We start from the raw sequence: 23,184 nt of genomic DNA on the forward strand, positions 1-23,184 counted from the left end.
GCAAGCTCTGCTCCACGCTGGCAAAGAGCAGCCTCTGTCATCTGCCTCACAATCAGCCTCCTTAAAATTGTTTATAATGATTTTTGCCTGGTTTAAAATGTATTAAAGGCACTGTACATCCAGTGAGACAGCAGCCAGTGGGATCTAAAATTAGACTGACTAGGCCAGACAAATATAAATCCATTTCTTTTCTTTCCTAGGATCTTGCCTTGAAGTGAATACAAGGAATATCATATTCTACTCAAGAACATCGTGCATTTCAGGGAATTATTTGAGTACAGGTTTTACATAATTGGCTTTTTTGTCTCATGGCATACTGAACTTGCATAATGAGCTCAGCGCACTCACAGCAATCCATTGTTGGGCTGGATAGATTTGGTGGGGGATGTTGAGCCCAGGGTATGTTACACAATGGTTTATAATGCACTGTAAGCAGGTCAGGAGATAAGGCAGCCCAAAACCAGGCGCAGGCAAGAAAGAATTAGCAAAAAGCACTCTAAGAAATTAATTCAACCTGGCTTCAGCTAAGCCAGAAGGACTGAGAGCAGGAAGGAAACTACACTCTGTACCATGCTTGCTCCCTTTCAGATTTTGTCTTTGAGTATTTCCCTTGTGCTCAAAACTGAAGGAGTGAAGTTAAGGGATTAAACAAATCCTTTGTGCCACAGTTCACACGGATGATTTTTTTGGTACCACATTTTTCAGAGTTTCATCTCAAAAGACATGTCCTGCGTGTGGCACGTGGCATTCATAGCCATCCTCTGCTCTGGGGTGCTGTGGTCTGCACCAAGGTCCCTCAGCAAAGCCCCAGTGGCAACACAACCCATCTGCAACCCAGACTTTTCTTCCCCAAATACACCCTGATTGGGTTTTTTTTCTCTCATCAGCAAAGAGGCATTTTCCAGAGAAGGGTGGGAGGGCATGGCCCTCACCACCCAGAGCACACCAGCAAGGCACCAGAGACACCACCAAGAGAACATCACCCACACTGAGCATCCCATGCTGGACCTAAAGGGACCATTTCATTTTTTTCCTAAATGCCCCACACTACTCCTTGCTTTGCTTCATCGTCCCAGCCCTATAAAGGCAGCACAAAGAGCATTAACAACTCTTGGTACCCTTCCCTTCTAAGTGTGGGTATCAGCCAGATGAAATCATCACCAGCTGGGCCAGACCTGGTACTTTTGCTAAATTTCTTGTTATTTCCTGTTACCAATACCTTTGAAGTACAAAGCATCATCACAAACCTACTGGGATTTGAGACCTCACACTTCCCAAACCAGGCTTGGGACCCCAAAACAAATTGACAAGAAAACTGTAGATACTAAAAAATCAAAAAGTAATAAACCCCAGCAGAAGCAGTGCCCCCCCTCCTCATCACCCATATTTGATGTGTGTGATTAGCACGAGGAAGGCAGGGATGTGGGGATGGCTTGCATAATGTGGTGCAATCTAGCACCTCCCCCAGGGTGCCCAGCTGCTGCAGAAGCAATTTCACAGCTCATCATCCATTATGAGATTAAAATAATTTTTTTTCATCCCGTGAAGTATTAATAAATTGTGCAGGCAGACCAGAGTTAGTGCCATTTACACAAATGGTACTGAATCACCCACCTAGTTATTTCTTAATGGATAGAGTATCTGTGTTCCTCCTTAGCCTGTAATTTAAAAACCTAAATACACAAACCTGTTTATTTGTCTCATCAGACCCCGAGCCAGCACTTACTGAGCCTGGGGACAGCGGGACAAAGGCAGAGCTGCTGCTTCCCCTGGACCTGCCCCAGCACTTAACAAGGGAAACAATACCAAAACATCCACATAAATCGATGGGAAAAGGGAAATGCACCACAAAAAACCACAAACAAACAAAAAAAAACCCTGAAATCCCTCCCTTCTGGGGGGCAAAACTCACTGAGGCATTGCTGATGTAATGCAGGTTCCTTGGTACATGAGTGAAGATGTAAAGCTGTAGTCAGAGCACCACTAATGGCTCTTTGAGCATCCCTGCTTTATTATGGTATCAGACGAAGAAGGCATGTTTAATGTTTGAACTTCCAACAACAAATGCCTTCAGCAAATATGTTTTATGTATTTATTCAGTGCTTCTTAAGCGCCTGTTGCCTCAGCAGCTGAGGTGCTGCTTACCTTTTTTTTTTACATTTCTTTTAGTAAAATTAAGAACGTACCACAGCTTTGTAAAATGCCACCTTCTCCCTTCCCTTCTCTACTCCTTTCCCCCAAGAGCAGCCTGAAATTCTTCACCCATCCATCCACTGCCAAATATTTCAGGCTGCCAGGAAGTTGCTGAAATGGGGAAAGGAAATTAACTGAAATCAGCAGGGTGATAAATCAGCTTCCCGTGTTATCCCAAAGACCCTCAGCCCCCCAAACTTGGCTCTGGCACTTGGAATATGTGCCAAAGCCAAAAACTTGTGAGTCAGCTCTGCCAAAGCAAGCCCTGAGGTGGGACCGAGAGCATGGACCCAATTCCAGTGGCAGTGACAGAGTTTGGTTGGCCAAGGGATGTCTCTGGCAGATTAACCATGGGTTTGGGACGTCCCACTCCATGCAGATCCTAAATATGCACAACTCAGCAACGTGCCAGTCACAGAGTCACAGGATCACTGAGGCTGGAAAAGACCTCCAAGATCATCAACTCCAACCTGTGACTCACCATACTCCCTGAAGCCAGTACTCCCGGTCCATGAGACGTCAAGGTAAGAGAAGCTGTGGCTGCCCCTGGATCCCTGGAAGTGTCCAAGGCCAGGAGCACCTGGGATAGTGCAGGTGTCCCTGCCCATGGCAGGGGACGGAACCATGTGAACTTCAAGGTCCCTTCCCACCCAATGCATTCCCTGATAATCACACAGGATCTCTCTCTACCTCCTTTGCATTTCCCGAGAGTCACAATTATGACTCTTCCTTCACAACCACAGCTCCAAGAATTTTGTTCTTTTCCTCCCTTATCCAAAGCAGAAGCTGTCATGTCACAGGAGCACAAAGGTGCTGTGGCTGTTAGGGAAAGCAGGAAGCACCAAGAGACTTGTGACAGAACTGTGAGAACTGGAATGTGGTGCATGGCCAAGTATCCAAATCCCCAGTGTAGGTGTGAAAATCTCAGCCTTAAGACTCCAATATGTGAATTTTGGGAAACAAACAGATTTTATCTTTAACAATTTTAACAACTTTTTTTTTTTTCTTTAATAAAACCAGGCTTATATATGGTATCTTAAAAAAGGCAGGAACACATACATGGCTGGGAGAGGCTCATCTATGCCCTAAATCAGACACTCATCAAATTCCTTCTAAAGCATTAAGCAACCTGGACAAAATGAGCAGTGAGTGTAGGAGCCATCCTTTCAGGAGGAAGGCAAAAAGGAAAACCACCACATTAATAATGAAAATAGCAATGTTTGCCAAAAGTAAGGACAGCTGTCCATCTAGGAGGACAGCCAGGGCATCAATCTGCTGCTCACAGCCAGAAGCCTGTATCAGGGACCAACTCCAGCACTGGCACTGGCAGGTCTAGAAGCCATGGACATCATTTGTGGACACAGGGAATGGCTTTGCAGTGGAAAAGAAGGTGCAAGAAGGCTTACATCCACACCAGACCTACCCTCATCACACGAGCAGAAGGCAAAACCAAACACCCAAGGCACGAGGTCAGAAGGGGAACCACCCCAGCTGCTCTCCAGAGGCCAAACCACCTGAAACTCTCTGTTCATTGAGCAGCTGGAGAGGTGTTTCTGTTATTTTCACTGGTTTAGAAACACCAGGTAGAACCTGAACTGTTCTAAAAAACTCAGCAGAAGTGGAAGAGTCAAAATGAGAGGGAGAGATGCTGATGGAGAGGAGAGGGAGGCTCTGAGCACATAACAAAACCTCAACCCCATGGTAAAAATTCACTTTTTCCCGGTGTACTCAAGGGCTGCAGCTGCTATCTGTCAAATCCAAGCCCACACAGGGCCTAGATAGTTCCATAAACCTGGGATGACTCAGACAGAGCCAAGTGCTTCTACTGCCAATTCTGGTACCAAACTGGGCACCTCGAGTCTCACTCGGCGTTACCAAAAAACATCAGCCCAGTCTGACCCCAAATACAACCAAAATGGACAGATCTTTTTGAGGGAGATTACTAGCAAAGTTTTTCTGCAAGCTAAGCTGCACCAGCTTTCACCACTTCTCTTCCCATCCCTATTCTTGATATCAAATAATAGGAATCTCTTTCCAGATTGAAACAGGGTGAGAAAGAAGTTAAAATTCAAGGATTGCATGGCCAAAAGAGAGGAAAGCAGGTGTCTCTAACAGGGATATTGCAGCACTCCTTGATGTAGAAGCCTGGAAATCAGGAGAGGCAGAATTCCACTGCATGCTTCACTCTCCGTGTTTCAAAAATTAAACACCATCACATGAGCTGCCTAGAACACTCAGAGTTTCCTGCACTTTTCAGAGCATCTTTCCTTTTTTATTTTTTTAAATTGTTTTTGGATCGCCAGCATCTCTGTCTGAGCAAGGTAAGATCCTAAAGTTGCATTCAAGTGCCCAGTAACTTGCTCTCAATACCAGTGTGGGTTCCCAGGCTTGCAGCACCCAAAAATCATGACCTGCTGCTCCCGGGTGCCCCATCTGCTTGCAGAAATGATGGGCATCATCCTGCAGCTGGATCCAGCCTGGAAACAAGCACCTTTTGGATATCAGCTTCCAAAATGCACTAGGAATTCATGAAGCCTGGGAAAGAAAACTTCTCAGGAGAAAAGCAGCTCCCATGGGGAGCCTGAGCCCTCAGCACCACGTAGGTGTGCAGTTTTGTTTAGAAGTCATCTGGAATTCTTAAAATAAATTTGCTAAATTGTCTTTCAGAGACTGATGGCTTTTCTTTTTTCCCCCCTCCTTAATAAACTTTCAGGGGTGTCTTTATTGTTACGACTAATTTTAGCGAAAACTAACATTTCCTGAGATTCAATTTCTCTTATAATTGTTGGAAGGAAACTAAACTGTCTGCTGTAAACATTCACTGTATTGTGTGAAAAGTATCTTTATTACATCCCACTGGGAATACTGATAAAATTCCCAATCCTAGCCTTTCCTCATTTTTTTTTAGAGCTCACTCTTTTCTCTTACATACCCATTAGTGTCAGTTCAAACATTCTGCCAGCAAGATATGAGAACTTAAAATATATTATTTAACAATCAAGGGTGGAATAAAGACTTGTGAGCAGTAAGATCCTTTCTGCCTTCCCTTTTGGTGCTTTCTATTATAGAAAATGAGGATGGCTATTCCATTTGTCTGTGTTCGTGCTCAGAGTTGATGTAAAAAATCTCATTAGTTTAGTCTGACATATATTCAATACAGTCTATGTACATATTTTTTTCATTCTATTCTACAGCTTTAAAATGATACTAAATTTCATCAGATTGGAATGAAAACTGTGGTCTTGGAACATTTCCCTTTAAGGGTCTTATATTTATTCAGAATTCATGAATCATTTTCCAGTAATACAACTATAATTATTCTTAAAGTGTTATGTTTGAAGGTTTTAATATGAAATACTTGCAAAAAGCTCTTTTTCACTTTGATAGTTTGTAATCTTCATGGTAATCAGATCAGTTAGCTCCTTCCTACAGCAGCCAGGAAAATACAATTTAATATGAATCTCATACTCTTCACTCGTGTTTTAATTAAAGTAATAAAAGCCAAGTCATATTTTGCCCTTTACGGTGTACACAGATGTATAGACCTGAGCTAGACAGCATCACACCCAGCACTTTTGATGGCAGCTGATGGGTTTGCTACTTTGAGATAAGTCTAATCCAGGCTGGCTCGGAGGCTGCTGATCATGGAAGTGGTGGCAGTGATGGCTGAGATCCAGCACAGAAATGCCAAGCAGGTGATGGAGCACGGACCAAACGTGGAACTCATGGAGCTGCTGTGGCAACCATCCTTCAGCTGGGTCCTGTGTCACATCTCACCTCCCTGGGAAAACTTCCCAACTGCCCCGGATTTTTGGCTGCCACCACGGCTCTGGCCAGCGTGGCCTGGTGTGCCATGTGAGAGGGAGGGAGTAGAAGCACTGGGGACTGGTGGCATTCTGTCCCCAGCCAGCTCAGGTGCCCTGCTCTGCCCAGGCTCAGGAGCGAGGGGAGGCTGGAGTGAACGCCTGGAAGGAGCTGGGTGGGATACACAGCCCTCATCACCCTCCAGCGCCTGCAGAGCCCTTGCATCATGGAATCAGTCAGGGTGGAGAAGCTCTCCAACACCATCGAGTCCAACCTGTGACCGATCCCCACCTTGTCACCCAGCCCAGAGCTCTGAGTGCCATGGCCAGGTGTTCCTCAGACACCTCCAGGGATGGGTACTTCACCACCCCCTTGGGCAGCCCCTGAACACCCTCTCAGTGAAGAAATTCCTCCTGATATCCAGTCTAAATCTCCCATGGCACAGTATGAGCCCATTTCCTCTTGTTCTATTGATATTTGCCTGGGAGCAGAGCCTGACCCCCACATCTGTCCCCTCCTGTCAGGAGTTGTGCAGAGCCACCAGGTCCCTCCTGAGCCTCCTTTTCTCCAGGCTGAGCCCCTTTCCCAGCTGCTCCTGGTGCTCCAGACCCTTCCCCAGCTCCATTCCCTTCCCTGGACACTCCAGCCCCTCAATGCCTTTCTTGTGAGGGGTCCAGACCAGGCACAGCACTCAAAGTGTCCCAGCAGTGCCAGCACAGGGGACAATCACTCTCCTAATCCTGTTGGCCATTCTGTTTGGGATACAGATGCTCTGCTGATGGTCCTGCCCTTGTGGGGCTAGAATGGAGCCCAGCCCTACATGTGCCCAGGGCAGCCTCAGAGCAGAGCTGACACAGAGAGAAGGGCTCATTCTGCCATCAGCCAAGACAACAAAGGGGCCTTCCTTTCTGCCCAGGACTTCATCCAAATGCTGAAGTGGAAAATAACATTTTCCTGCTGGAAGTAAGTGGCTCCTCAGTTAATCACTGTGTTGTGACAGCAGAACCAAACACCAGCTCGGGACGGGTCTCTGATGAGGAGGGAAGAAGTAATCAATCAGCTGGGAAAGGAAATCCCGAGAGCAATGGGCTGGGTATTTTCTTCCATGCTGCTGCGGCCCAGGGAGCTGCATTTCCACAAACAAACAGAGTTTTCCAGAGTGACTCCCCAGAGGTCCATTAGAGAAGCAAACCACCCTCTGCAGGAGCCAAACCCAACCCTCCAACAGGACACAGGAGGAAATCCTTGCTCATGGCAGCTCCGAGAGCGACGGGGCTGCACTGTCAGAGCTCAGCATCAATCCCTGGCATGCACAGACCTGGCTCCCTGTCATGCTGTGTCACAGTAGGACTTCGGGACACACGTGCCGAGGAATTAGCTCAGCACAAGGAGCTGGAGGATCTGAGGGCACAAACAAACAGCTTGTGGATAAAAGCTCTGGGATTGCCTTTGGCTGAAGCGACTGCCACCACTCCAGGCCAGCCCAGGAGCAGCAGGAGCTGACCAGAGGGGCCCTGGCGAGGGTTTAAAGCACACACAAGCACCGTATCAACCTGAGAGCTGTGCTTTAAAGGGGATCTGCTCTCTCCAGAGCTGCTCCAGGTTGTTCCCATGCAGGTCTCCACCTTGCCCTAGGCCATCCTGACCATCAGACAGTGGCTCTCTTTATACCCTGTGCAGTCCCTTTGCAGCACTAAAAGCACAGGGGAAATCCTTGATAAAGTGACACTTTTTTGGCTAAAGCACATCACCTTCCTCCATCATTTGCTGCTCTTTCATGAGCCTCTGGCTTTACAAGCCCAGCAGCATTGCTGGATAGCCAGCCCTCAGGCCACAGGAGCCACTCTGCAAACCAGCAGATCCTGCTCAGTCTGACTGGACCTCAGCTGTGCCCCTCAGTGCTCTGAAGCAGTCCCAGTTACTCCATCTCCTTCACCCTCCAGCACTCAGGGAGCATTCCTGGGACCTGGGATGCACCTTTCCTTCAGCCCCACTGGTGGGCATGATGGAATTTCAGCACCAAGAACCACTCATGTCCAATCCTCTATCAGAACTCATCTTGGTGTCAGTATTTTCTATATGGAAACCTTCAGATCAAGATGCAGCAGCAGCAGCAAAGGCTGTTTCTCAGTGGGATGGACATGGTCCTGCTGCTCCTTCTCTGCCACCCCCAGGTTCACACCACCTCCCCAGCTGCAGCTCTGCTGCCTCCTGGGCCAATCTCCTGCACAGATTGGATTTTTATTATTAATTTTTAAATGTTTCATTGTATTCAGACCTTTTCACTGAAAAAGAAATCTCAGCTCTGGCTGAAGACACTCAGGCACGATTTTGATTCCACATCTCACAGAACAAGGGCTACAGCAAGATGTGCTGCTTTATACAGACACTCTTCAGCACTGGGTCAAAAACATTCTCAGAGCTGATTCATATCCCAGAAAACCTCAGAAAGACACAGGAAAGACAAGGAAAGGCAACTGCTGGGACTGGGCAGAGCTGGCTATGGTCTCCAGGGGACCTTGGAGACTGGTGAATGCTGTGCCCAGCCCTCAGGCTGACAAGTGTGGTGTGTGTCCTCCAGTACACCTGAGGATCTCCTTCTCCCTCTCGCCTTTGCCCCTAAACCTAAACCTAAACCTAAACCTAAACCTAAACCTAAACCTAAACCTAAACCCAAACCTAAACCTAAACCTAAACCTAAACCTAAACCTAAACCTAAACCTATCTGCAATCAGCTTGATGAAATATCTATACATGAAATTCAGCCACCACAACAGATTCAGTGTTTCCTCTCCCTACCACATGCCCTGTGCCACCTGACAGGTGTCTTCAGCTGTTTGAGATGCTATTTCTTTTTCCCTTTTTTCTCCAGAGTGAGTGCAATAGAAGCAGAGACCATCCATTTTGGTCTAGGAGTGGCTCGACTGCATTAGTTTTTCACTCTGGGATGCTTGGTGGCTGTTTTTCAAACACCCTATTACTAAAAACTTAGGAGTCCCTTGAGACCAAGGGCTGAAGATGATGCTCACTCTGCTTGCAATATAAAAGGAGTTTTTACTATTATTTTATTTAAACACAAATATAGCCAGCCTTGAAACAGCAGTAAAATCTTTCCTTGCTATGACTAAGCTACAGGAATCACTTCCTGACTGCACCTTTCAAAAATTTCACTGTGACACAGGAGTTCATGCAAAATTCACAAGCCTGGATCATCAGCTGTAGTTGTGCTCAACTCTCAAACCCCTTCTGGAAAGGCTTCCATTAGCTGCTGATTATAATAAATGACATGTAACACTCTATTGTTCATTCTAAAATAGTACATGAGATTCTTCCTGAATTGTCTGCTGAGAAAGGCATTTAGTATCTGTCAGTGTCTCCTCTCTATTTTTTTCTTCTCCAACACAACATATGAAATTATACAGTATTACTCAGAGAACAGCAGGGAGAGAGCAAAATCTGTATCTTAGCATGGGGGCCTGCAGTGCACACTCACAAACTCTGTGTAATCCTCTTTCAACTCTGAATCTATACAAACCTTTCTCTTCTCCTCCCTTCACTAGGGGTCTTTTATACACAGATATCTGTATGTTCTTGCAGCATTTGCAATGTATCCTTGTAGAGGGACTGGGGAGTCATCAGTTATTTACTTTCAGAGTGTGCTCTGCCCCTGATGGGGCCAATTCCAGACTTCAAAAATACAGATTATTTGCAGATTGGAAGAGATCAAGATTCTGCACAGGCACAAGAGTGTAAAGTCCAAAGAGCACAAGACTGCTGGAGATTCAGAACTTTCCACACCCCCCTTAAAAAACAAGAGGCCATATTTCCCCTTATTTAACCCCCTCACTTATATGTGACTTCCTTTAACACTGACCAACCTCTGTTATTATCTCTCCCATGATCAACAGATCAAGCCACAAATCAACAGAATACGGAGCCCCCAAACCCTGTCTCCTCTGTTATTGACTCAGAGGGTGATGAAACCTGGCGCAGCTTGCCCAGAGAAGTTGTGGAAGTCCCATCCCTGGGAACATCCAAGGTCTTCTTGGACAGGGCCCTGAGCAGCCTGATCTCATTGGAGATGTCCATGCTCCTTGCAGAGGGTTTGAATTAGATGACTTTTAAGGGTGTCTTTCATCCCAATCCATTCTGTGAAAAAAAAAGTTTATTCATGTGCAAACGATTAATTAGAAACACCAAATTTCATTAGGGGACTTGAGTGGAAATTGCACAAAGAATAACCTCACCACAGGCTCTAATTTTCTGCGCAGACCTTTTCATAAGCCTCAAGAGAAGGACCACTCTAAGGGACTGCCCAGCCATGTGTATGGTCTCCTGGGTTCTTCCTGCCTTTCCTCTGGAGCAATCCCAGGCTCGAGGCAGTGCCTGCGGTGACCATGAGCAACCTGCTGCACTTCATGGGACAAACAAAGTGCTGCAAACTCCTCCAAACTGTCAGCAGCCCACCACTGATGGATTCAAAACCAAAGTTCACCTTTGTTCCATTCCACAGCTCCTACTCTGGAGGGAGGAGCACGAATGAGGGCAGGGTGAGCCACACCTTCATTAGTGGCACCCAATTACCCTCACCCTGCCCAGGCTCCACGGCCACTTTGGTCACTGTGTTCTGGCTCCATGGTCCCCACGGGATGGGGAACCCCTGCACTGACGTGAGTCTGCCCCAGCCCCAGGTTTATTTTATCAAATGTCGTCATTTTGCTGTGCTTCGGTCAAGATTGGTGGGAACAACACGTCTGCCAGTATTATGACAAGGTTTGAAGGCATATTTTATAGCAGAGGCTGCCAAGACAAGCTCTGTCTCGTCTGGAGCGTTAGCAGAGCATGAGGAAGGTATCCATAGCTTCCCACACATCATTAATTTCTAATTATCCTATCTTTGCTTTCTGCATTATCACTTACTTACCAAACACAGTTTTATTGGACCGCCCAGTTCCTTATAACCAGCAAAGCCATTGTTATGTTAAAAGCAATGTTCTAAATGTTATTTATTATTTGATAAACCTTGTGTAACCCTGAATGAGGACATTAAATGGCAAGAACACTACTTCAAAATCCCATTTTAAATAAGTCACCAAGACAGCTGTGCCTTTATAAAACACATTAGAGTGGCACTCAGAGCACATATGGCTCAGGGATATATACAAATTATACAATTTCTGTCATTCGATCAAGTAAGAGGGACGTTTTGACCCCAGAAATGAGTCAAATGTAAGTTGTAATTCCAGCCCCAGCGGAGGCCCTGGTGGTAATGGATCCTGACGGCTGATCAAAGAGCCCTGACCATTTGACCCACCAGATCAGTGGCTCACTGTATCTATTATGGCTAATACAGACCCCGGCGTGGAGACGCACGGAGGCAGGGAGATAAAGGGCAATAGATACAGTAGATAAATGTTGATTTACACACGTGCAGGCACGTGGGGACACCCGCAGATGGATCCCACGTGTGCAGGAAGGGGTGGCCGTGGCTCGTGGTCACACTGCAGCACGGCTGAAGGCAGATGCTGTGGCTGTGGGTGCACATGACAAATATCATCTCTCCTAACTGCATCTCCCTCGGGGTGTCAGCAAAACCCCTGTACCCAGCCAGGCTACAGGGATTCGCACACGGCCAGGGAAAATCCACCTTCTGTTTTACACATATCCATAGCCCCATAGAAACACATCCTTGCCCATGGATCTGCTTTCTTGGCAGTGTAAGTGTAAACAGCCCATCCACAAGGTACCCGGTCTCACCCCAATGCCCAGAGCCCAAATTAAAGCCCCTTGTGCTGCTCTATGCATCAGGTGAGACAATTGACATCATCTGCAGCAGGTGTCTCACCAGGCTTGGGTGAAATCCTGCCTTTTTCAGTCACAATCCTGGAATGGATGGGTGGGAAGGGACCTTAAAGCCCATCCCATTCCACCTCCTGCCATCCCATTCCACCTCCACTATCCCAGGTTGCTCCAAGCCCCATCCAGCCTGGCCTTGGACACTTCCAGGGATCCAGGGCCAGCCGCAGCTTCTCTGGATATCCTCCATTTCCAGTTGTAGACTCTTGGAATGGTCTGGGTTGGATCTTAAGGACCATCCAGTTCCATGCCCCTGCCATGGGCAAGGACACCCACCACTACCCCAGGCTGCTCACATCAGTGCTGCTGTGCAAACCTGGCATCCGAGACATTTTTGTGCCATTTTTGACACGCAGATGGGCAGCATGAGACTGCCAGCAAGAGCAACACACAGGCATAGCATTAGGAGCAGGAAACTATGTGCAAAGAACTTTGTCCATTTAATTCTCCTATTTTCAATTGAACTCTCAAATTTTCAACATTTTATAGCAGTGAGTCCTGTCTGTGCCCTCATTTCCACAAGCAAAGTGTGGATTATACAGTCTCCCTGGCATGAACAAACCACAGTGCAGTTGTACAGCCTTTCCATGAGGACTCACACAAATTAACTTGCTGGGACAAAAAAAGGGCTGGTTGCTCAGCTGGAATAAGCCATGCACTGAAATCTTCTGGGATTAGGCAAAGCACAGGATCCAAACTGTCCAGGGATAAATAATGAGCTTTTTCCTCCTTCAAGCTGTCTCTTGCCCTGCTAGCAGCCAGAGATACTCACGGAGGGAGGTGAAATGCAGCAAACACTAAAAACCTCCCTAAGGTTTTTTTAGTGTCCCTGCACTGATGGTAGACAGTCACATCCCTGCCCCCAAAAGCCAAGGGACAGTGGTTCCCAAGCCATACCAGGCCCTGGCAGTCCCCACAACCTCACCACATCACCCCCTGCTCCCTGACAAGGCAGCTCCTGCATTTCTTCACCCAGCACATGGGATGATGATACCTTCTCACAGGACATAGTTAATCCATGTTTTTAAAGCACCCATGGACTCTTCAGCAAGTGCCAAATAAAACCAACCTCATTCCTGTCCTGGAATTTCCCAACCTTTCCCTTTCCTGGTGTTACTCTCCTTATCACAAAGACCTTAATAAATATATTTTTCCAATGATTTTGCAGGTGTTTTATTTCTTTTACCAGCACCGTTGCATTTTTACTAATCTTTCAGAACACTTCCTATCTGTGTATTCCTTGGGATTTTTCAAATTACTTAATTCCTTGCCTTTTGTTTGGGGAGGAGGGTGGGAAAGAAAGAAGGAAAATTGACAGGGGTGAGGAATGATGCTCTGCTGACTCCATGAGACACAAGAGATACCTCACTCATCTCGGGGGTCAAATGTCCACCATGGTTTGATCAGATGTCAGCTTGCATTTATAGCCCGGCCTCTGCTGGAGGTTGAATTACGTTTCACATTTGACTCACTTCTGGGGTCAAATGTCCCTCCTATTTGGTGGAACAAGAGCAATTGTTTTCCCCAAGCAGGTTGTGCTGGCATGAGCTGTCAGTGCTCTCATTATGTTCTAGGCTCCTTTATTTCTGCATTTTGTCCTCAGCTGAGTCCAGCCCCTCTGGGATGAACAAGAGCTCCAGACATGGCACAAAAGCCATCCCAACAAGGAAGATGAGGAGAAGGATATGGCTTCCATATGTTTTGGATGGGGTTTTGTGGGGGTTTTATATGGGTTTTGTTGTGGGGTTTTGTTTTTTCTTCCCCTCAAGCTGGCAGCTGGACATGGAGTAATGAAGGAGAGGCAGGGGGACCCCAATCCTGGTTTTACCACACTCTTGCCATGCAGAAACCCAGAAAAGTTTCTTCTGCAGAAACCCAGAAAAGTTTGGGTTGGAAGGAACCTTAAACCTCATCACATTCCACCTCCCTTCCAATGGGCAGGGACACCTTCCACTGTCCCAGGCTTCTCCAAGCCCCAATGTCCAACCTGGCCTTGGACACTTCCAGGGATCCAGGGGCAGCCACAGCTGCTCTGGGCACCCTGTGCCAGGGTCTCAGCACCCTCCCAGCCAGGAATTCCTTCCCAATATCCCACCCATCCCTGCCCTCTGGCAGTGGAAGCCATTCCCTGTGTCCTGTCCCTCCATCCCTTGTCCCCAGTCCCTCTCCAGCTCTGCTGGAGCCCCTTCAGGCCCTGGAAGGGGCTCTGAGCTCTCCCTGGAGCCTTCTCCCCTGGGCTGAATAGAACTTCCCAGGATCAAAAGCCAGACAAAGGACTGACACAAAGCTGCTGTCAGGGAGCTGCAGGATCATGGTGGAGAAAAAAACCCAACGCACCAGGCTCATCTATTCCAGTGTGATGGCTCCAGTCCTGACTCTGTAAAATTTGCCTTTGTCTCCAAGGAACCCAAGGGCTGCTGGATGTCCCACATGGGCTGTAAAGGTATGTGGTGGTTTAGCAGCCTCGGAGGTGAGATTGTGAAACCCCCCTCCTGCTGTTTAATGTACTCCTTCAGGTTACAACAGGTTTAGCAAACAATAAAGAACCATCTGGAACCCCCAGTTAAATAATAGTTGTGTCATTAGTGCTGAAGTCATGGCTGGGGTTGTAAAAACAGTAAACAAGTGCTGATGTGCAGGTCAATAAAGGGAGATGATGCACTAAGGAGGGTGAGGAGGAAGCTGCTCCTCATCCTACTTGACCAAAGCTCAAGCTGGGTGTGAACCCACATCCCAGGAGGGCATGAAGGTGAACTGGGATCCTCACCTTCCCTCCCAGTTACACTCCTGCCACCACAAATGAGGTCATGAGGAGTCACTGCAGCCTCCCACAGAGCCCCAGGTGCCACCCTGCACCCTTGTGCTTGTATCCCAGCTCCTCTCTGATTGTCCCATACTGGGGATACAAAACAAGGCCAACTTCCCCGTTTCTTTTCCAAGTTCCTCTCTATAGTGCTTTTGCTGGTGGAGAAAGAGCAGCACAGCCTCTGTGCAGGAAGCTATCCCTGCAGTGGGAGGTTCCTGCCCCCATCTGCCAAGGGAAAGTACCTTCCTCCCTCTCCATCCTTAACTGCTATTCCAAAATGGGACATAAATGTCAGCAAGTAAACAAAGAGCAAATGAAGAGTAAACTCCTGTTGCCCAGGTTACAGGGATCTAAGCAAGCTTGGTTGATCCTTCTAAAGGATCAAATTCGTGAATCCTGTACTACATGGTAATCCCTGCTTTCCTTTGGGAGCCAACCCTCTTCCTTGAGGTGCAACAAGCCATTCCCAACCCCAGAGCACCCCTTCTGACTTCCCTCTCATGCCCATCCTTAAGGGAAATGGCATGAGATAGATGCTAAGAAGGAAACACAAATGGTTGATGCTGGCCATGGCTCTGCCCAAATCCAGCCTGGTCCTGCAGGCACATCACAGCCAGGGACTGTGGCTGGTCCCTGTGCCAGCACTGCCAGCCCTGCCCAGAGAAATCCTTGTGCCTTGGCAGTTTTTAAAGGCAAAGTATCTACAACAACTGCCCTGTGATCATCCACAACATGTGGCTGTGCACAGCCTGAGGGGGACAGGGCTGACCCCTGGATGGGGCACTTAGGGATCACCCCATTCTTTCCCATATTTACTCACCCTCTGAAAATTCCTGCCTCTAATGATCAAGCCCACACCGTTGTTGGTTGAACACATATTTGTTTCTGCTGAATCACTCAGTAGCACGAAGTTTGCTGTTCCTTCCCCACCCTGGAATTCCTCCTCAGACAAGAACAACCTCTCCCCATGCTACAGTGGGGACAGCTCCCGGTGCCAGCTTCCAGAGCCAGGGCAGGAACAACTCTCCTGAGCAATGAGCCATTGCATGCCCTGATCCAAGGAGACAAACCATAGGATTTCATTCCTTTCCCAGTGTAATATGGATAGAGTTTAACCTCTGCTGCTATCCGAGCACCGTGCATGACTCACAAGCTTTGCAGTCCACAGTGATGTCCCAAACCCCAGGGACATACTGTAGGGGTGTATCTGTGGTCAATAAAAGAGCCCAACACAACCTAAAACAGGATGCTGGGATGTCTCAGCCAGGAACTGTCGCCTTTCCTCCCAAGGCTGCATGTGCTGAGGGTGCAGCACCTCTAACTATGCCAGGCCACCCCTGAGGGGTGCACAGGGCACCAGCTCTCATCTCCAGGTCAGGGGGACAGAAAAGCATGTGTTGAAGTCCTTCTGTCCCAGCAGGACCTAAATATGGGCTTAACTTTATAAGATCACCTTAAAGATCATGTTCCAACCCATATACAGATTTAGGGCCCCACTCCATGTTTTTTCCATGTGTATCCAAGCCCAGAGAAGGCTCAGGCACCTGTAAGACATGAATACTTCTATTCTGGTCCCCCACACGTGGGTTTCTAGCTCCAAAACAGGAACCCTTTGATTCCTTTTTCTCCCCTGTTAATCTATTAAGATACAGGAAATACTCCACATGAGGCAAGGAGACACCTGAACTGCACACAATACTTGGAAACTTCACTGTGTCCATAAACACCAAATCCTTCCTTTTGAGTGAGGGATGCTGAGGCAAAGCTTTGCAGCAGAATCAGGCTCCAGTACCAGGATGGAAGTGTACCCAAATCCCTTCCCCAAGTGCAGCCACTGCTCCTCAGCAGCAGCTGGGCTCTGACCTCCTCCAAGGACACTCCTGATGTCCCAGGAGGGCAGATTCACAGAGAGCTCCTAGAATTTGTGCTTTAGTCCTCTAAAAATTTCACCCCAGCAAAACAACACTTACCTGATTGGCTGATAGAAAGTCCTGCGCGTTGTCGTTCATCCCCATGTACATGTTCTCCCCATCAAACTAGAAAGGCAAAAGAAAGAGTTAATAAAATTCCATCTGCTCACCATGCTCCTGTGCATCCCAAATGCCTTCCTGGCTTTTCACGTCAAGAGCCAGAATTCCCAGAGGAAAGCCCTGAGCTGCTGTTTGGACACTTTGGAGTGTGTATGAGCACACCTTCATCCCAGTCATTGCAAAGGGATATGCTAACATAGCATGGGTATGGGATGTTTTCAGTGAAATAAGGAATGAACCACTCCAAAGAAATAAGTCAAATGTGTGAACCCACAGATGCACCCTGCAGCAAAGATCACCCAAAAACGCTGTTGCTAAAATACCTACTAGACCATCAATCTGATATAAAAAGCCTACTTCCATCAATGGAAATGTCCAGACCCGGGCAGGTCCTATTCAATCCTCCTACAGACCTCTGCATAACCCTTATCACCAAAGCAAAGCTCCTGCAGCACTGCAGAATCACTCTGGAGCATCCAGGAGGGACACCTGTGCGAAACCTGGCACGTCCATCCCCTCAGTCCTGTTCTCCTGCCTGTTCTGCCAGGACTCTGCTCCACAGTGGGGCTGGGCAGCCTGAGCACAGCCCATCCTCCTGTCCCCACAGCTCCAGCAAACACCGATTCCCAGCTGCTAATCCACTTATCAGGCCACAAAACCCCCATGGAGAACTACAACTCTTCTCACTAATTAGCTACAACAGGAGCTTTTCACTTGCTCCGATTTCAAAGGAAGGAAAAAAAGCCCTCCAGGATTGTCTCCGGCTCCAAGTATGGCTGGGGCAGGCCTCAAGGCTGAGTTCACAAATTAATTATGGCAATAAAAACGGGCTGTGCCATAAAACACTCCCGAGACCAGGATGGAGGTACCAGCTGTGAGTGACACCTTGCACCTAGCAAGGGGAAGAGCCAACCCTCCTGCCCTTACCAGCAGGATGATGAATTTGAGATCATTTACCCCTCGCCTGCTCTCTCACTCTCTGATATGAAGCTGACTCCAGTTATGCCTTAACAGACATTTGCCATATTAAGAGCAATAAAAGCGAAATCTAAATAAAACCAGGTGAAGATTTTTCAGCCTAGACAATTAATTACACTTCCATTTCTCAGAGTGCTGCAGGATTAGCTGTTAAAGTCAGCAGAGTTAGTAAAGCCAAGTGGGGGTAACAGCTCTGCTTGGCCTCAGACACCCTCTAATTGCCAAACTGTCCTCTGGCACAGAAAGCCAATTAAAAGCTGCAAAATTGGAGCAGGTATTGAGGCACTCACTAAGTGATACCAGCAGCAGCTGCATCAGGGTGGGAGAGGATTCCAGTGCAAGTGCTGGATTCTGTGAAATCCAGCAGTGAGGCAGGAGCTGCGGGATGCAATGAGCACTGGCACAAACAACTCCACCAGAAGACAGCTGGACACCATCCACTCTAACCTGGGTTTCCCTGCACCTGTCAGAGGATCACTGGCACTGCCAGCTTCTGGCAGCACAGTTCCAGCTGGAGCTTCCAGAACCCAGACCCAACCAGCTCTACAGCCTGAATACCCCCTGACACCCCCACCGACGCCAGCAGACACACCTGGACTGGCAGCAGAGGTACCAGAGGTCGGTGGAGAATCACAGCATCTCTAGGGTTGGAAAAGCCCTCTAAGATCACTGAGTCCAACATTCTCCCAGTACTGCCAAGGCCAGCATTTAATGATGTCCCCAAGTGCCACATCACCTCTCATAAATCCCTCCAGGGATGGTGACCTCACCATGGCTCTGGGCCACCTGTTCCAGTACCTGGCCACTGTTCCAGTGAAGAAATTGTCCCTAATATCTAATCTAAACCTGGCCTGGTGCACATGAGGCTGATTCCTCTCATTCTACCCTTGTTAGCCATGAGAAGACACACCTGGCCACTGCAGGGGCGTCCGTGGGCTAGGACGGTCGGGACGGACGGAGACAGGAGATCTCTGAAGCCAAGTTTTGGAACTTGTGGTTTATTGCAAAGGGCCTGGGTGCAAGGGCCCTGCTTGGAGCTGCCAGCTGCAGCTCGGAGCAGGCACCACAGAGCAAGAGAGCAAGAGGAAGAAGAAGACTGAGAGAGTAAGAGTAAAGAGCTAAGAAAGTAAGAGCAGTAGTAAAAGGAAGGGCAAGAGAGAGAGGTTCTCATTACCATACCATAAATCTTCTATGCTGAATATTCTGATTTTCACTAACCAATCTATTACAGGATACAAGTCCTATAGCATTTACATACAGCCTGTAAGAATCATTACATTACCATTTTGTTACACTTTAATCCTTAAAAACTCCTCTTTGGATCCCTTCTGCCAAGCTAGTAGGGTCTGCTCTGACCCTTGGAGCTGTCTGCAGGCAGAGGGAATTGTTCAGTCCAGCGGGGATCACTCTCAGCTGCCCACACTGTTGTTTTCAGTTGTTCAGTAACCAAGCTTTGGTATCTCAAAGATGGCTTTCATTTCAACCTCGCTTATAGTTTCCATATTCCCAAAATCTTTTGCCAGGCAATCATATTTATAAGGTTCTCCTGATTCATCTTCCCCAACAGCCACCACCTTTTTCTCCAGGAAAAAAATTACCTTGAAAGTAACATTCAGCAAACCAAAAATACCCTTCAGTGCGGAGGCCCAGAGCAAGACAAACCCTTCCCTTTCTCCACATCCTTCTGTTTGTCAGAATATATTTTTTTATGACTTTCTACTGTTTCCCTACCTCCATTCCACAATTCCTTCTGTCCTTGATGCCTTCATAACAACTGTAATGAATCCTGCTTTCAAAATTACTACTTCTCTGATTGCCAGGCTGAGCAGCGAGCCTGAAAATCAAGACTCAAAATGCAATGGAAACTTTGGAATTTCCCCACTGCTGATTGGATTTTTTTCCCTCTCCTCCAGGCTATGAAGGTGCAAACAAATTTATTAGAAATTCTCCCATCAGGATATTTTTTCAATTAGATGTTTCCCAGTTATGCAGCAGCCAGGTAGAGTAGATAAGTAATGTTCTCTCCATCTTCTCATTATTGTTTTGCTACGGAATGCACTGCAAAACAGTCAACACCATCATTCCAGCTAGATTTATGACAGAAACAGAAATTTTAATATTTCCCTTTGGTTATAAATGCCTTCTCCCTTTCTTCCTTCCCTCTAGCTCCTGTTCCAGACCTGGATACGGTCATTCATCACCCTCCTCACCCCAAAATTCAGCCTGCACTGAATGATGTGGCAGGGATCATTTTCAAGTCCTAATTCAAAAGGAACATCCTCTTGTGCAGTTGTCTGTCTTAATCACCCTTTTGCTCGGTTGCAATTCCTTAATTTTATTAGTCTTTGGTTAATAGGAGCAGCCTATTAAACAAATCAGTGGCTGTGGCTGATTCTCTCCTGCATGAAATGAATATAAAGCCAGGGAGGGAAGGGAAATGAAAAGAGGGAAAGAAAAAGGGAAGGGGAAGAAAAAGGGGGAAAGCGAAAGGGAAAAGGTGAGAGAGAAGGGAAAGTGCCCCAAATTCCACCAATTCTGGCAGTGAAGTCACATGAATGCCACTGAACTGCCTTGTTCTGCAGGTGACAAGAACCCCAGCCCAAAGGCCAGGCAAGATTCCATCTCGTGCCACAGGAGGTGGCTTTGCCTGGCACTGATGGATAAGGACAGGGATGCTGCCAACCCCAGTCAGAGAGGGAGTTCCAAGGACATCAGGGTGATGGAGACCAAACCACAGCTTCACCCATCCATGGGACAACCTACTGAGTCTTTTGGGTACAAACAAAAGATAGAAGTGTGAGAAAACACCCTCTGAAATTCAGTTTTTCATGGAGAATTTAATTAAAAATATAATTCTTTTACTACAGCTCTTCCAGGGTTGCTGCAGCTGGCACTGCCCTATCAGCCCATACACAGAGCTCAATTCAGATGTTGTTGTACAAAGCGCTTTTACAATTTTTATTGGTTTTCTAGACTCACTTTGGTTTGTTATTTTTGCTCCACAACATTATTTTCAAACGTGTAAGTGTACCCAGAGGTCACACAGGTCTCATGTTAGCCAGATGAGCATGGAAAAGAAAAACAATTGCAGGCAGCAGGCTGGGACAGACCCCAAAGTGCAGCAGCTGTGGGATCTCCAGCTCTGTGCAAACGGGGAGAGCAAATGTTTGCTAAATGGGAAGGGCCCAGTGGAAAGAAACACAACCTCCTGCCGAGATTCCAAGAAGGTGTTACTTTGTCCTGGATGGCACTGCCAGCTTGTACAATTTTATTATGAATCTCATCACATCATTTTTGTTTTGTGAGAGCCGCGGACTGAGATGGAAACTTCAGCTCTGTCCAGAAAATGTGGAATCACGGATTGGTTTGGGTTGGAAAGGACCTTAAAGACCATCCAGTTCAACTCCCCTGACATGGGCAGGAACACCTTCCATTAGACCAGAATATGTGGGCAAAAGTCATATACCAGTAACACTTCTGTGATACCTGCAAGACCTCAAAAGCCTTCCAAACTTTTTATTTAATTTCATTTTATGTGTGGTGGGTTTCTTTTTTTTCTTTTTTTCTTTTTTTTTCTTTTTTGAGGAGTTTTACCTAAATTTTGATAATCATTTTTACTCATTTTTGACACTACTAGACCAGAGCACCTTAACTGCACGTCCATTGAGGTTCTAGAGCTTGAAAATACAAGCTCTGCTGTTAATACAAATCCAGCAGTAATTAAGAACCATCACCATTAAGGAGCTACTAAATGACCAATTAAGAACAAATTGGATGCCTCCAGTGGTTCCTACTACTGCTCAGAGCTACAAATACTTGCCTCTGGTTTGCTTCCCTGGCCCAGGACACAGGCAGTGGTTCCCTCTCATGACAACCTCATTTCCAGACTGGAGGCACTGGGGATGCCACATTTCACTGGAGATTCTTGAAATGCATCTGGGTTTGTTTCCCAGCAAGCTACAGACTCAGCTGCCACCAGCACCAAGACAGAGGGACTCAAAGTAATGTCATGCAAGGAATGCCTTTAGGTTTTTAGTGAGCGAAAGTCAGGACCCTAAGAAAATTTGTGTAACACAGTTAATTTGTATTTAATACTCCTCATTAAAAAAAAAAAAAAAGGAAAAAAAAAAAAAGAAAAAAACAGTGCAGCCCATACGTTCTGGTGTTTCACTCAGCTGCTTCCAATGGCACCATTCCCACCATGGGGAAACATAACTCTTCTATAGAAAGTGTTCCAGAAACAGTTTTATCTGCAATTCATTTTATCAGTATATTTCTGAGTGGCACATTCAGCTGTAAGTGCACTTTGGCCATGGAACTTCCAAGCCCTGCACCCCCACGATGCAGTTCCTGCACACCAGGTTCAGCCCTCTGAGGGATGCACACCCAAGGATGCTGGTCCTGCTAAGGATCCTCTCTGTACACATCTCTGGGATGTGAAATCCTCACCTCAGCCCTGCCCCTGCCAGTGCTGCCGCTGGCTGAGCTGCCACTGCAAATTCCTGCAGGAGCAATTTAGCATCCCACCTCTTCAGGGAATACACAGCTGAGGTTAGCTTAATCTCTTTAACTGCAGCTCCCCCATTAAGGTCTTTACACAACCTCTGGCCCGGAGTGATCTACTTAGCATTATTTATTTGTGTGCTGAAATGCTTGGGTAGCCCCTGGGTTGATCCTGTCAGGGAGGGTCAGGAGTTCAGCAGGAGATTTACAGCAGTGCCCGTGTCCATCCCAGCCAGCCCTGCCACGCACTGATTTGTTTGGGGGACAAATGGCATTAACAGGGAGCACGACCCCACAGCAGGTGTCAGAGGCACAGCACAAACACAGCATCCACAGCAGCCACCAGGGCTTCGAGGGGCTGAGTTTTCTACAAACAGGGAATATTCTCACACGTTATCCCAGGGGAAATTCAGCTTGATATAGTTGAAGTCTTGAGGCTTAAAGCCTTACAGTAAAAAGTGGCTTGTTTGGTTGATTTGTTTGTTTTAAGAACAGTTTACAAGTAAGATAAAAACCTGGTAGGAGTTTTCTCTCAAATCTACAAGGAAGAGGAAACCTGCAGAGCTGGTGGGGCCAAGGTATGGTAGAGGCTGTCAAGAAACTACAGTAAGGAGTGAAAGAAAAGAATGACCTGGCCCAGCCTGGACACTGGATGGATGGAGTGAGTATTCAGAAATTCCTAAACCATCTCCCTTGGAAACACCCATCTGAGAAGCTCTCGCACTGAGATGACCAGAAGGAAAACATAAAACCAACCAAGGAAATTCTAAGGAACCCCCATGGCCAAGGGACATTCACCTACCTGCTCTAAAACAATGTAAGGGAAATTTGGGACTCTCATTACAGCAAAGATACTGAGGGGCTGGAGTGTCCAGGGAAGGGAATGGAGCTAGGGAAGGGGCTGGAGCACCAGGAGGGGCTGAGGGAGCTGGAAAGGGGCTCAGCCTGGAGAAAAGGAGGCTCAGGAGGGACCTGGTGGCTCTGCACAACTCCTGACAGGAGGGGACAGCCGGG

At 47.2% G+C, this 23,184-nt stretch overlaps 1 protein-coding gene across 1 annotated transcript in view; it reads right to left on the reverse strand.

Annotated features, from left to right (window-relative positions):
• The window catches only part of TOX2 (TOX high mobility group box family member 2), a 153,892-nt gene that overhangs the window by 72,528 nt on the left and 58,180 nt on the right, over window positions 1–23,184 (reverse strand). The window contains exon 2 of the mRNA XM_062505180.1: window positions 16,630–16,695. Coding sequence (XP_062361164.1) covers window positions 16,630–16,695 — 66 coding nt within the window. The remainder of the gene's footprint in view (window positions 1–16,629; window positions 16,696–23,184) is intronic.

The sequence above is a fragment of the Cinclus cinclus genome, chromosome 18 (genome assembly GCF_963662255.1).
Source record: "Cinclus cinclus chromosome 18, bCinCin1.1, whole genome shotgun sequence".
Classification (NCBI taxonomy): Eukaryota; Metazoa; Chordata; class Aves; order Passeriformes; family Cinclidae; genus Cinclus; species Cinclus cinclus.